The sequence below is a fragment of the Halichoerus grypus genome, chromosome 5 (genome assembly GCF_964656455.1).
Source record: "Halichoerus grypus chromosome 5, mHalGry1.hap1.1, whole genome shotgun sequence".
In the NCBI taxonomy this organism is placed as follows: domain Eukaryota; kingdom Metazoa; phylum Chordata; class Mammalia; order Carnivora; family Phocidae; genus Halichoerus; species Halichoerus grypus.
The window spans coordinates 171739373-171753327 of record NC_135716.1 but is presented as its reverse complement, the minus strand read 5'-3'; the positions used below and the strand labels follow the sequence as shown (position 1 = coordinate 171753327).

The 13955-nt window shown below is 39.4% G+C and overlaps 1 protein-coding gene and 1 pseudogene across 4 annotated transcripts in view; one reads left to right on the top strand and one right to left on the bottom strand.

Annotated features, from left to right (window-relative positions):
- The window catches only part of USP48 (ubiquitin specific peptidase 48), a 93068-nt gene that overhangs the window by 53548 nt on the left and 25565 nt on the right, over positions 1-13955 (bottom strand). For all 4 annotated transcript variants that reach the window (XM_078073695.1, XM_078073696.1, XM_078073697.1 and 1 more), the window contains exons 2-8: positions 13087-13207; positions 11956-12112; positions 6385-6512; positions 5692-5816; positions 5084-5192; positions 2833-2966; positions 2061-2143 (exon numbers count right to left, since the gene is read on the bottom strand). In XM_078073695.1, the coding sequence (XP_077929821.1) occupies positions 2061-2143; positions 2833-2966; positions 5084-5192; positions 5692-5816; positions 6385-6512; positions 11956-12112; positions 13087-13207 (857 nt within the window). The remainder of the gene's footprint in view (positions 1-2060; positions 2144-2832; positions 2967-5083; positions 5193-5691; positions 5817-6384; positions 6513-11955; positions 12113-13086; positions 13208-13955) is intronic.
- Positions 10100-10626, top strand: LOC118546549 (U6 snRNA-associated Sm-like protein LSm3 pseudogene; annotated as a pseudogene).

Sequence of the window (13955 nt, the reverse complement as noted above, 5' to 3'; positions counted from 1 at the left end):
TATATTATTTGGATCATAATGTTGTCTTAATGTTTTGCTAACTATATTTAAATATAATTGGTTTCTTCTGAAATTCTATGAATTTTATTCAGTCCCCAAATCTCAATGTGACCTACAGGAATATTAAAATCCCCTGCCAAAAACTTAAAATAACAAAATCCCCCACAAAATACAGCAAAATTCAGTTAGAGAGTCAGGTGCTAAAGGTTCAAGAACAGGAATCCCTTAGTTTACAGATCTATGTAGATCGCAGGTGCACTATTTAAAGAAACAAGTGAATTCTCCTTTTTTAAAAAAAGAGCATCTTTTAGATCTATCTTCTCTCAGCTTTTTATGTGGATATGTGTGTACAGATATGTATCAGCTAGAATATAGGAAAATACAAATACTGGTGGCCTGGGTGATAGAATTACAGGTGGTTTGTGTTTTTGTTTTTTATTTTTTAGGATATTAATTATTTATTTGAGAGACAGAGTGAGATAGAAGAGAGAGAGAGAATGAGCCAAGGGGAGGGCCAGAGGGAGAGGCAGAAGCAGACCCCGCCCTGAGCAGGGAGCCCGATGTGGGGCTCTATCCCAGGATCCTGGGATCATGACCTGAGCCGAAGGCAGGCGCTCAACCGACTGACCACCCAGGTGCCCCTTCTGTGGTTTTGGTTTTTTTTTTTTTTTTTTTAAGTAGGCTCCACACCCAATGTGGGGCTCAAACTTATGACCCTGAGATCAAGAATCGCACGCTCCACCCTATACTGGGTGTAGAGATTAGTTAAAAATAAAATCTTAGGGGGCCTGGGTGGCTCAGTCAGTTGAGCGTCTGACTCTTGATTTTGGCTCAGGTCATGATCTCAGGGTCTTAGGAATGAACCCCATGTCTCTCCCTCTCCCTCTGCTTCTCCCACCCGTTGCAAGCTCTCTCTCTTTCTAAAAATAAATAAAATCTTTAAAAAAATTATTTAAAAATAAAAATATAAATAAAAGTTTATTACATTTAGTCAGCAAACACTAAATTTAAATTATTTCTACAGGTTTTATGACCTACCAAGTCTACTTCATAATCATCTTATTTTCCCACAGTACAAATTGGACAAATACATAATAAGTTTAGTAACAATAATAAAAACTATTCAAAATCATACACTGGAGTCAAGGGAAGTGCTAATTTTACATCTAAGTTTCTGTCCCCTGAGACATCACTTAGCTATCAGACATCTCTTAACTTCAAACAATTACCTGAACAAAGTAGGCAGGAAACAAATCCCTACACAAGTGAACTACAGTTTATTCATTCAATCAACTATAGTAATAGCCAAGTCCAGGAGCAAAGTCTCCAGCTGTTTCCTCCTCCACCGAGTGAAAATTTCAAACCACAGCATTGACAGAGCATCACACATTTTAAAAGCTGAAACACTTAACATCGTTCCCCAACCTCCCCAATTGTTTCTTCCAAAGGTTTTTAGGGATTGTTCCTACTGTAAGTCGCCTCCAGAAGCTTTTTATAGAAAGAGATAAAAATTATGATATAATTTCTATATTAAAAATTTAATAAATAGTAAGATCAATCTGGGAAAGGAAGGGAAGCAGTCCTTCCAGTCAGGGCAAGAGAAACAAAAGGGCCAAAAGGAAAAGACTAAATTATTTCTTCTTGAGACTTTGTTGCAGCATCCTAGAACTCATCAGTCATCACAGAGAGGGAGAATTACAGCATAAATATTGGGCTTATGCCACCCGAAGTTTTTGATAAAGTTAAAAAAAACATGAATGGAGGCAGCTCAGAATTTTATGAGGAATTATATTGACACTAAGGGACCAAGTGTGGGTTCAGACAGTAAAATACCTTCTCCCCTTTTTATTCTTTTGTAGATACTGATGAACCATCTAATCTCTGTGGTGTACTTACTCATTGAAAATGGAAGTAACATCTCAGCTCGCCTAAAAAGCCTTTGTTCCCAGACAGAGGTTAGCAAAGAATACTTATAAAATGCTATCCTGTATTCATCACAAGCTGACCACAAGTTACAGTCTCTGGGCATTATAATTATCACTGCTCGGTAAAAATATTACCTTTATGTTCCACATAAGGCTCCATATCCAAAATTTCTGAGAAGCCAATGTAGGTATTCAGCTTTTTCTTATGTCCAGTTTGCCTAACCAAGAGGAAAGCTAATTATATTTAAAACAATCATAAAACAATGTATAAGCTCTACCAGCTATTTTAATAAACTCAATGGTACCTAGGTAGGTTTCACTCAGCAATCTTGCTCAAAAACTTGTACGATTAGAAGTCAACATAATGCTGTCTTATAACTGGTGGAAAAGAATAGGTTAAAAGTATGAATTTTAAGTGTTGATTCCAAACTAATTTTCGGAAGTTTTAATATAATCACAAGAGAGCCACAGATGCTCCTGCTTCATAAAGGTAATGTGCATGTGCAAACATTGCCTTTATCTTAATTATAAAATCAAAGATATATTCCCCTGGGGGTCGGGTGGGGTGGAAGAGTGTAATAAGTAGAAATTTACACAGTTCTTACTCAAAAATACAGAACATCAAGATAATTCAGTTCTTACCTGTATGTTTGTTTTCCTTTGCAGTGTTTAATAATTAATAGAATAAAAATAAGGATTCCCTACTTTTCTAGTTCTCACTCAGATATGGCTGGCTTCCTTAAGAATTTTGTGATAAAACCAGGTATTATTGGCATTTCAAAATGGCAAGTCCCACCTACACTAGAAATCTAGAGTTTCGGCATTCCGTTACTTTATCTGTCTACAGTAACATCTGTACACATTAGGCCACAATGAGCAACAAACACTGCTACTCATACATATTTACCTGTCAAAAACAAAACGCATCAGCTGTAAGTTCAGGGTACAGGGAAGGCTCAGGAGTCTGATCTTCCTTGTGGCATTCTGTTTACTTTGACAGTTTTCACAAAAGTATCGATTGTCTCCTTCTAATTTTTCTTCCTGATCAGAAATAAGACATTACTTTAAAAAAATTAGAAGATGGAAAGATTTTTAAAAAGTGATCAAATCTCTGATGTAAAGCATAATTTCATTTTAAGTAACAGCCCTCCCAACCTGCTGAAGATCAAGTCACTCTAAGTAATGAAGGACACATAAGATAAAAGGCATTACTGAGCAGTAATATTAATTTGCATACAATGATTTAAAATTGTTATGCCTCTTTCCAAAATGTATGTTTTTTTAAGTACTTCTCAAAAATACTTTGTCCTGATAATCTCACTTCTGGGAATTCTAAGGAAGTAGGTTGTACAGGAAAAAAAAAAAAATCATATGTACTTTGATGCAACAAAATTAATTTAAGAACTGTGAAAAATGGTGGAAATTACATAGGGCACCAGAATACGAAACTACATATATACAAAATCATACACAGACACGCACATACACAGTTAAAATTGCTGAATCAAGCTGAAGAGATAAAGTTAAAAGATCTCAGGAAATTCAGTGGTATGGCTTAGTGGTTTCTTCTTAGATTTTTCCTGTTATGTCTTCTTAATTCACTTGCCAGTCCTCCCCTCCAGCGTCCATTGCCAGCTCCCCCTAACCTCCCTGGTTTCCTGTGTCTGAATGTCCAAAGGCTCAGTGTCCTTGGTCCTCGTCTCTCTCAATCCTGATTTTATCCTGCCCCAAAAACCCTGAACCAAACGTCTCAAATCTCACACACCCCAAAGCAAACTCCCAATCCCTCTCCCAAGCCTATTCCTCCCACATCCCTTCCCAGAGCAATTTTGGCAACCCCATCCCTGCCTGGCGCTCAGGCCAAACCTTAGTAATCCTTGACTCCTCCCCTTCTCTCCATGTCCAGTCAGCAAACTGTATCAGCTCTACTTGGAAAATACACTGAAAATCCAAACACTACTTATCACCTCTTCAGATGACCCTCTGTCGAAGGCAGCATCAACTCCTTTGCCTGCCCAGGCCCAACTTCAGCCAACTCTCAAGACAGCACCCAGAACCGTCCTGTTCCAACAGATCATAATTCTATGCTTACCACCCCCCGATGGCATCTCACTGCACTCAAAGTCAAGCCTCTGGCCAAGGCCCACCAGGCTCCATCGGTATGACCCTCAGTTACTCTACAACATCTTTCTCCCCTTGCTTATCCACTTCAGCCACACTGACCTTGCTGTCCCTCAAACTACCAGGCACATTCTTTTCTCAAGCTCTGCCCTTCCTCCCATTTCCTCCATGGCTCACTCCTTCACCTCCCATCATTTTATTTCTAACTGCAACCAACCCCACTTTCATCCCTACCACATTCTCCATCCCCCTTCCCAGGTTTATTTTTCTCCGTAGTACTTATTCTAGGTGACACACTACATATTTTACTGTCATCCCCAGTCCCCACACCACTAACATTACAAGGCAAAAGTTCTCGGTTTCCGCCCACTAGGGTTATCCCCAACCACTGAATCGGTGTGTAAACACAGTAAACACTCAAACAATATCTAGATGAATGAATTCAGTAAATGAGTATTTGAAGCAAGCTAACAGTTGTGCTAAGAAAGGAAGAAAGGTACAAAAATATTTTAAGAAAGGGAACTATAGGATAAGCTCATCTATTATGCCATGTGCTTGTTCCCACTTGGTAACAAAGGTTTCCCTGAGCAGCTTTCTCAACTCAGAACGAAAGGGAGCCACTCCCCTCCCTCCACATGCATCTCCATACAAGAAGAAATACAGAGTAGAAGGGCTGAAGAATGACCAGTGATGTTTTAAAAAAAATTGCATTCCACACCTTGTAGTTCTCCTTAAATGAAAAGGCAGTTTAACTGGATGATAGTAGAGCTTAGATTTCCTTAAACACTCTACCACCCCTAATCATCCAAGTTTCAACACGTAACTTTACATGTAAAGTAACTGAAGGAGCCCTTCAACACACAGCCTGCTTCAGCACTTTAAAATTTACATAGTTTCTTCCAGATCATTACAGAAACAGAGACACATCATATGTGGAAAAGGCTAATAATGAATTTAGCCATTAAACCAAAAAACTACTCAGAATAGTATTTAATGGTTAATGAGTAGAAACAACATATACGCCAAAATTCGAATACCTTCAAAAATTCTGAGATGCAATCTGTTAATTGCTTGTGGCCTTGGATATTTAACTCCAGTTCATAAAACTTTGATAAAAGCTTAGACTCTCTGCCACACTGATTGCAACTATAATAAAACAGAGCGATAAAATTAAGGTCAGAGTGGGAAAACAATCCAGTTCCATTTTATTACACTCTAGAACTATGGAAAGAAGCATTTATTACCTTGGTTTTCTTTCATGGAAATTATTTACACTATATATTAAAAATAAAAAACAAAGTGATTGGTGAGGCCTGTAGTTTATGATTAGGAAAAATTTCAAGAGCCATTTTACATTCACTCTCAGTATTCTACCGGCTCCAATCTCCCTCTCTGAGCTCACACCACAGCCATAAAGTATACGGTGAGCACTCAACCACACACAGCTCTCAACATCTGAAGGGGTTCAACTGCATTTACCACGTCAGCTGTTTACATGTTGCCATGGAAATGAATTACTATAAATATTACTTGCCCTGTGATGGCCCATGAAAGCTGTAACTTGGAACTGAACTGAAAATCAGATAACATGCTAAGTAACAGTCTTAGAAGACAATGCACGGTGGGAAAGCTGAAACACACTTACACGGTTACATAAGCATATTCTCCACAGAACTGCTGTTGGACAATGTTCCGCACATCTGGATTCTTTTGTTTAGACAAAGTGTCTTCCAATAGAGACATAAAGAGTTTTGAAAATTCCTGGGCATCCTACAACACAAGTTTGGGTTAATAAAAAGAAAAATCGTACCTTGCTTTTCAACTTCTGATACAAACAGCAATAAGTGAAATGTTCCAGAAACTATCTCTATTTCGAACTTAGCATTTTCAAATAAGGACTAGAGCTATGTTGAATCAGTTTGTACCCACATACGAGTTTTCAGAAATGGGATCAAGGAAAATGTGTAATATGCTGGACAGTTCAATAAATGCTCTAATTCAAAATAGAAAAAAGTTAATTTTTAGAAAGCATTTCACTTCACTTCCTCCTACAAACATTCTAAAGGACATTTGGGTACCTTTTTATATTTAAAAAAACTTAAAGGTTCTGGGGCACCTGGGTAGCTAAGTCTGTTAAGCACCCGGCTCTTGATTTTGGCTTAGGTCATGATCTCAGGGCCCTGAAATTGGGCTCTGAATCAGCTCTGCTCTCAGTGGGCAGTCTGAGGATTCTCGCTCTCTCCTTTTCCCTCTGCCTCTCACCCCCTCACTGTGCTCTCTCTCTCAAATAAATAAATAAATCCTTTTAAAAAAATTCACAGAATTTAGGCGTTCTTACCTGCTGTTGCCCTGTGTCCAAGCCCAAGGCTTTAACAAATCCCGATGGATCAATGTATCGCCTATTACTGTTTTGCAACAAGGCAAACAAATACTGAAGATGCTCACAAATTGTTTGAGGCTCATAATCTATTGAAAAACATATGTTGTTTTTAGAAAACTGCTACTTTTAAAATATGTACTTCTTTACACGAGAACATAATTAAGCACCCGTACATTTACAGCATATTAGTGTCGTCTTATAGTTCTAAAACTTTAATAGAAATAAATTAGTAATCATATTTGCTTTGAAAGTAATGAGGCAGCCATGGCTATCCATATACATCCCCTAAAGGCAAGAGTTATATGTGCATTACAACAGCAACCATGACTATAGTTTTCTAGTGTCAAATCACACTGAAATGTTCAGCCCAATATAAAAACCACAGACTATATTTACCATTCATATAAGATGGCCAAATATTTTATATAATCTCATTAATGTAAACTTGCCATAAATTAAGTGACAGGATTCAAACTTGAATGAATAGAATGATATATTTTAAAATCCTAGAATTTTAGAGTGGCAAGTTTTATTGAGTCGGGAAGGTATTTTAAATAGGAAATGTGGATCTCAAGGGCCCCAAAAGACTTGAGCATTATCTTCTGTGCCAGTCACTACCCTGCTTTGCCCACTGATAACATGGATCAGCTACGCCAACATCTCTCCTTTACCAGGCTGCGCAAGGCGAAGTCTTGCCAGCAGAGGGCACTGGAGGGTTCAGTTGTGCCTGCCCCTCCAGGCTCTGGCAGCCAACAGCATCCAGCAGCTAGCTTCCTGCAGCGCCTCCTCTGGTAGCGGCCAAAGTAGGCGGCCTCTGGTGAGGCACTTCCTCTTGAATGACCACCATGGCAATGACCATTTAGGCATCCTCTCAGGTGACTTAATAGGGGTTTCTGAGGCCCAGGATTTCCCTGTAGACAGTTTCAAGTACGGATCCCCTATTGAGGAAGCAGCTCAGCACCTCCGAGATCTAGTGAGCCCGCACCGGGCATTCTCCAGAGGTCCAAATTTCAGGCCCGAGCGATGGGGGTGAAGAGTCCTCCTTGGGGGTGAAGAGTCCTCCTTGGGAGTTCTTTTTTGGCTTGGGGGTAGTGGCTGCTCCCTACATCTGCTAGTCCTGTATTTTTTCAAGTCTTCTTTAATTCTTACTAAGCACTCCCCCCCATTCTAATTTCCTGTTAATAATTCCCTATTCTTGGTGAGCATTTCATAACATATAATTGTCAAATCACTATGCTGTACACCTGAAACTAATACATTGTCAACTATAATTCAACTTAAAAAAAATTCCTTCCAAAAACTACTCCAGTAGTATATGTATGTTTTAAAAATAAAAAAATAAAGCCTGTCTTGTAGGATATAAAAACAACTCAGGGCACTTGGCTGGCTCAGTCGGTAGAGCACGTGACTCCATCTTGGGGTTCATTCCCCACAGTGGGTGCAGAGACTACTTAACAATAAAAAAAAAAACCTTAATATACTATCCTTTCACAAAGATGGCACTGAAGGCTAAGAAGGAAGCCCCTGCCCCTCCCAAAGCCGAAGCCAAAGCAAAAGCTTTGAAGGCCAAGAAAGCGGTGCTGAAAGGCGTCCACAGTCACACACAAAAAATATCTGCATGTCACCTACATTCCAACAACCCAAGACACTACGTCTCCAGAGGCAGCCCAAATATCCTCAAAAGAGCACACCCAGGAGAAACAAGCTTGATCACTATGCCATCATCAAGTTCCCCGTGACTACTGAGTCAGCCATGAAGAAAACAGAAGACAACAACACACTTGTGTTCACTGTGGATATCAAGGCCAACAAGCACCAGATCAAAGGGGCTGTGAAGAAGCTCTACGACACTGACATGGCCAGGTCAACACCCTGATCAGGCCTGATGGAGAGAAGGCGGCATACATTCGACTGGCTGGCTAAATCTAAATGTTTTCACCATAAAAAAAAAACAAAAAACAAAAAAAACATAAGGGCGCCTGGGTGGCTCAGTCATTCAGTATCTGCCTTCAGCTCAGGTCATGATCCCAGGGTCCCGGGGTCAAGCCCCGCGTCTGGCTCCCCACGTCCCCGCGTTGGGATCCCTGCTCCGCGGGAAGCCTGCTTCTCCCTCTCCCACTCCCCCTGCTTGTGTTCCTCTCTCGCTGTGTCTCTGTCAAATAAATAAATAAAATCTAAAAAAATAATAATAATAAAAATAAATAAATGAATTCTGTTCAAATTATTGTGTCATTTCCGTCTCCTATTTGGACTCGAAATGGTTTATCTCTTTACTACCAACTGTGACTTTCAGGAAGGCAACATTTCATTTTATAAAATAAATGTAAAAATCTTCCTGGGGTGTAAAGGCTTTGCGGGCCATTAAAAGCTATTCAAGTAAGTTTATGTCTACTCCAACTCTTCTATCTTACAGGTTAGATACTTCATACTTAGAACTCCAAAATAACTCCTCTGGGGCACCTGAGAGGCTCAGTTGGTTGATGATGCAACTCTTGATTTTGGCTCAGGTCATTATCTTGGGGTCGTTAAGATCAAGCCCCACAACTGGCTCTGCACTTAGCGTGGAGTCCGCTTGAGAGTCTTTCCTTCTGCTCCTCTCCCTGCTCTCACGCGTGCTCTCTCTTAAAATTAAAAAAATATAATAAAATAACTTCCCCTCTGCTGGCTTACCTTTAAAAAAAAAAAAAAAGCTTTGGGGCGCCTGGGTGGCTCAGTTGGTTAAGCAACTGCCTTCGGCTCAGGTCATGATCCTGGAGTCCTGGGATCGAGTCCCGCATCGGGCTCCCTGCTCAGTGGGGAGTCTGCTTCTCCCTCTGACCCTCCTCCCTCTCATGCTCTCTCTCTCTCTCAAATAAATAAATAAAAAATCTTTTAAAAAAAAAAAGTTTTATTTTAAAGAAAGTGAGAGAGGGAGCGTGAGCAGGAGGGGTAGAGGGACAGGGGGAGAGAATCTCAAGCAGACTTCACGCTAAGCTTGGAACCTGACATGGGGCTTGATCTCATGACCCTGAGATCACAACCTGAGCCAAAACAAGAGTCGGAAGCTTAACCAACTGCACCACCCAGGTGCCCCTGGCTTTCCTATCTGTAAAATAAGGGAATGATTGAATTGGGAGAACTCAGATCTCATCATATCCAACATAAAGCCTTTGCACTCCACTTTTACCATGCCTATTAAAATAGCAGCAAAAATGTACACCCTCAGAACAAGGTGAGGAACAACTTCGGTAAAATATAAAAATTCATGTGCTTAGAAATTTAAAAAAAAAACACAAAAAACATTTTTTGAAGATCACGTTAAAGCCACAATACCCAAGAGGCCATGATACATCATTTTATAAAAGAAATTTAGTTTTCACTTGTTATCAAGCTGTCATCTCACTAGTAAATTAATATTTTAGCAAAATAATGCTAAAAATCAAAAAGGATCCATTTCACATTAATCCTTCTTTACATACAATATTACTTTAAACACTTAATATACTATTAATCTAGATTTAAATATTCAGAACTATAAAGTTTTGGGGAAATAATCTTAAGAATTTGTTAAAGAGGAGTAGGAAAAAAATTTTTTAAGCCCTGTGGGTTTTTTTTATTTTAAGTAGGCTCCACGCCCAACATGGGGCTCTAACTCATGACCTTGAGATCAAGAATCGCATGCCCTACCAAATGAGCCAGCCAGGTGCCCCTTAAGCACTGTGTTTTGAAGCAAAGATTACTATTAACAAGGACCAAGACTCTAAAGCATTACCTGTTGTCTACAGAGCTGCCAGAAGATGTGGGGCTTATGAATCCTCTATCTATTCCCTCTCAGAGTCAAAGACATGAGCATGTGTCCAACCCAGATCATATAAAACACAGCAAAGGGGGAAAGGGTGCAAGGTTTGAAACATGGTGGATGACGTGGACCAGCAACAAACTACCAAGACTGTAGAAGATCCCCTGGATCTCATCAGGCTCAGCCTGGATGAGCGAATTTATGTGAAAATGAGAAATGACAGAGAGCTTCGAGGCAGATTACATGCTTATGATCAGCATTTAAATATGATTATTGGGAGATGTGGGAGAAACTGTGATTACTATAGAAATTGATGAGGAAAATATGAAGAGATATATAAGTCAACAAAACGGAATATTCCAATGCTTTTTGTCCGGGGAGATGGTGTTGTACTAGTTGACCCTCCATTAAGAGTTGGCTGAAACAAAGAATTTATCATATATGGAATATAGGAGCTTTTGTATGATTGCCTCTTTAAATGTATAAGATATTCAAAAGAGAAACCTGCGTAAATTTTGATATTAAGAAGTGACCAAGGATTCTTCCACTCCTGAAATGAGTTGATTTGCGGATAACTCAAAAATTCTTAAGCTAGGGGCACCTGGGTGGCTCAGTCGTTAAGCGTCTGCCTTCGGTTCAGGTCATGATCCCAGGGTCCTGGGATCAAGCCCCGGCATCGGGCTCCCTGCTCAGCAGGGAGCCTTGCTTCTCCCTCTCCCACTCCCCCTGCTTGTGTTCCCTCCCTCGCTGTGTCTCTCTCTGTCGAATAAATAAAATCTTAAAAAAAAAAAAAATTCTTAAGCTAAAGGGCATTTTAATTTTTTTCCAACCCTTTCAATAAATGTGATCACCAAGATGCAGAACTCTTTTTTTCAGGAATTGATTTGTTCTGTTGTTTTCTCAGACAATTTCTGATTTTTTTCCTTTAAATTAAATTTGATGTTTCCTTTTTTGAAAAAAAAAAACCAAAAACAAAAAACCAAAAAACACACAGCAAAGGATTTATAGATGGGAGCAAGAGTCAAAGTTCCCAACTTGGAATCTCAGACGTATGTAACCTCAGACATTCACTGCCCTCCATCCCCCAGCTTTGAGAAAGAGAAAAATCTGGTTTGTTCCATGAAAAGTTCCATCTTAAAGAGAATAATCTCTAAATAGAAAGTAGTATCAATCAGGAATAATAATCCACACACTGTGCATGAAATAAACTAAGTAATTCCAGTAGAAACAGTTTGAAACCGATTTGGTCTAAAAACACTCTAAATGAGTGGAGCTGCTATTGGTGATTGATTTTGCCAAGGTTAGTGAATTTAACCTTAATCTGAGAGGCTATCAATGAAGTTGGCGTATTTGGGAATCAGAACAAAAGACCATCTGTGGTCACAATGAAGTATTAAGTCTCTCAAACTAGGGAAAAGAGTAGCCTTGTCTGCTTTACTGACTGATTTTTATCAATCACTACAAATTAATGAACTACAATCACGGCGTATTACATAAAGAAATTGTAGCTGTAAGCTATATAAGAATAATCAAATGGATTTCCTTCACTTGAATATGAGCCATTTCGGTGCATAAATAATAAATTTACAGAAAAAAGGGAAAACGATTTTGAATCCTGACAATGTTTACGAAGAACCTCCCAACATGCCCGGCACATAACGAGCCCTTAGGAGTTAGTTTCTTGCATTTGCTAAGTGTTCTAGCTGGCAATCTGCTGTGAAGGGAGTGGGCCCCACACCCACCCCACTAACCTTTCTCTTCTTGGATACCATCTCCCATCATGTAGTCACTACAGGTACTCGGACACAAGTATAGCGCCTGCCGCAGCTCCAGGTTGAGAAACCACACTTGAAGAAACGTGTTGACGTAACAAGTAGCGCCAAGGTTAGTGAGGCCCACAAATGAGTTCTACAAAAATACAAAATTTACAATTACAAAATCAATTTCCCTGTACACACAAAAATTATAAGAGCAATTATTTTTTAAATTTCAGATAAAAAATTCGTTAACACCACCCCAACCAACATGGCATAACCACGTAAGGCTCTCTTGGCCGTGGGGAGGACATAATTTCATGAAAGCCCCATCTCAGTTGGCTACAGGAGTGGGAAAGACTTAGGACAGCACATCCCCCGTCTAATAGCCTGCCTTCTCTGGCCACTTATATCTAAAATTAAAGCAGCGGATTAAAGCGGCGGGCTCCAGGCCAGATCCGTTCTGAACCTCTGTACATAGGGTTTTCATTTGCTCTAGTCCTAAACTGTCCACATTGAGGAGAATGAAAAAATATGACTTCCACAAAAGTTCCTTTCTATCCTATAGATTAGGGAGAAATGAAGGGGGAATTGGCTGCAACTTTTTCCAAAGATTGAGGATTCCTGAACTTACAAAGAATCATTCTTAATACACAAAATATTTATATAGCTGACTATTTTGTGAATGCCAGGCTTTTTGGTTAGAAAATCTTAATGTGTGTTTTAAAAAAAAGTGAAATATTGGTTATACTTATAATATATAAAACTACAAGCCCAAGAAAGCATGATAGTGTCACCATGGGAGCTTGGTTCCTTGACTTACCACTTGCTTTAAAGAGACGTTTTTAAAAACGAGTTCAAAATAAAACGAACAATATGAAAGCCAACAAAGAATCAGCATTTAAACTACAACTATCATCTAAAGGCTTGCTGGATTACATGGCCACCTGATTTAAAGCAATACCATTAAGAACTGTTCCAATTCAAGCAGTTTAAGTTCCACTGCTTATCTTCAAGCTGCATGGGTTTCCCCAAATCAGTAATAGTTTCTGATCACAGATGCAAAACAGAACAACAAAAACCCAGAGGAATACCCCCATAGTGATCACTTAAAAAAGGATGGCTTACCTTTTTTCTCCTCTCACAGTTGGGATCATCAATGTTATGGAAACTATTTTCATCTATTTCTCCTAACCAAATATGCTCACCAATACCAACCAAGCAATTCGGATTTCCTTTGCAGTTTCGTCTACAAAAAAATTATTGTTTGATTAAGAAATGCCAGAGTTCCATAAGAAAAATGCAGATTAAAACTATAATGATATAACATTATTTCATCTATTTCTCAACTACAAAATTAGGAGAACTGAGAAGATATAAAACCACGCTCACTTTAAGGCTGTGGGGAAACAACTCATTTACTGCAGAGAGAATTCAAACTGGTAGTAGGGCTTTCAGGGAGAGGACTTGCAATCTCTAACAAAACTACACATACAGGGGCGCCTGGGTGGCTCAGTCATTAAGCGTCTGCCTTCGGCTCAGGTCATGATCCCAGGGTCCCGGAGTCGAGCCCTGCGTCCGGCTCCCCACGTCCGGCTCCCCGCTCCGCGGGAAGCCTGCTTCTCCCTCTCCCACTCCCCCTGCTTGTGTTCCCTCTCTCGCTGTATCTCTGTCAAATAAATAAATCTTAAAAAAAAAAAAAAAAAAAAACTACACATACAGCTTCCTTGTCACCCACCAATTCATTTCTTTTTTTTAACCAAGTACTATTTTTTAACATTTTTATTTTGTTATGTTAATCACCATACATCATTAGTTTTTGATGTAGTGTTCTACGACTCATTGTTTGCGTATAACACCTAGTGCTCCATTCAGTATGTGCCCTCTTTAATACCCATCACCAGGCTAACCCATCCACCAATTAATTTCTGATTATTCACTGTGAAGATACATCTTTAAGAGTGCAGATTTATCTGCACAAATAACACCTTGGTTAG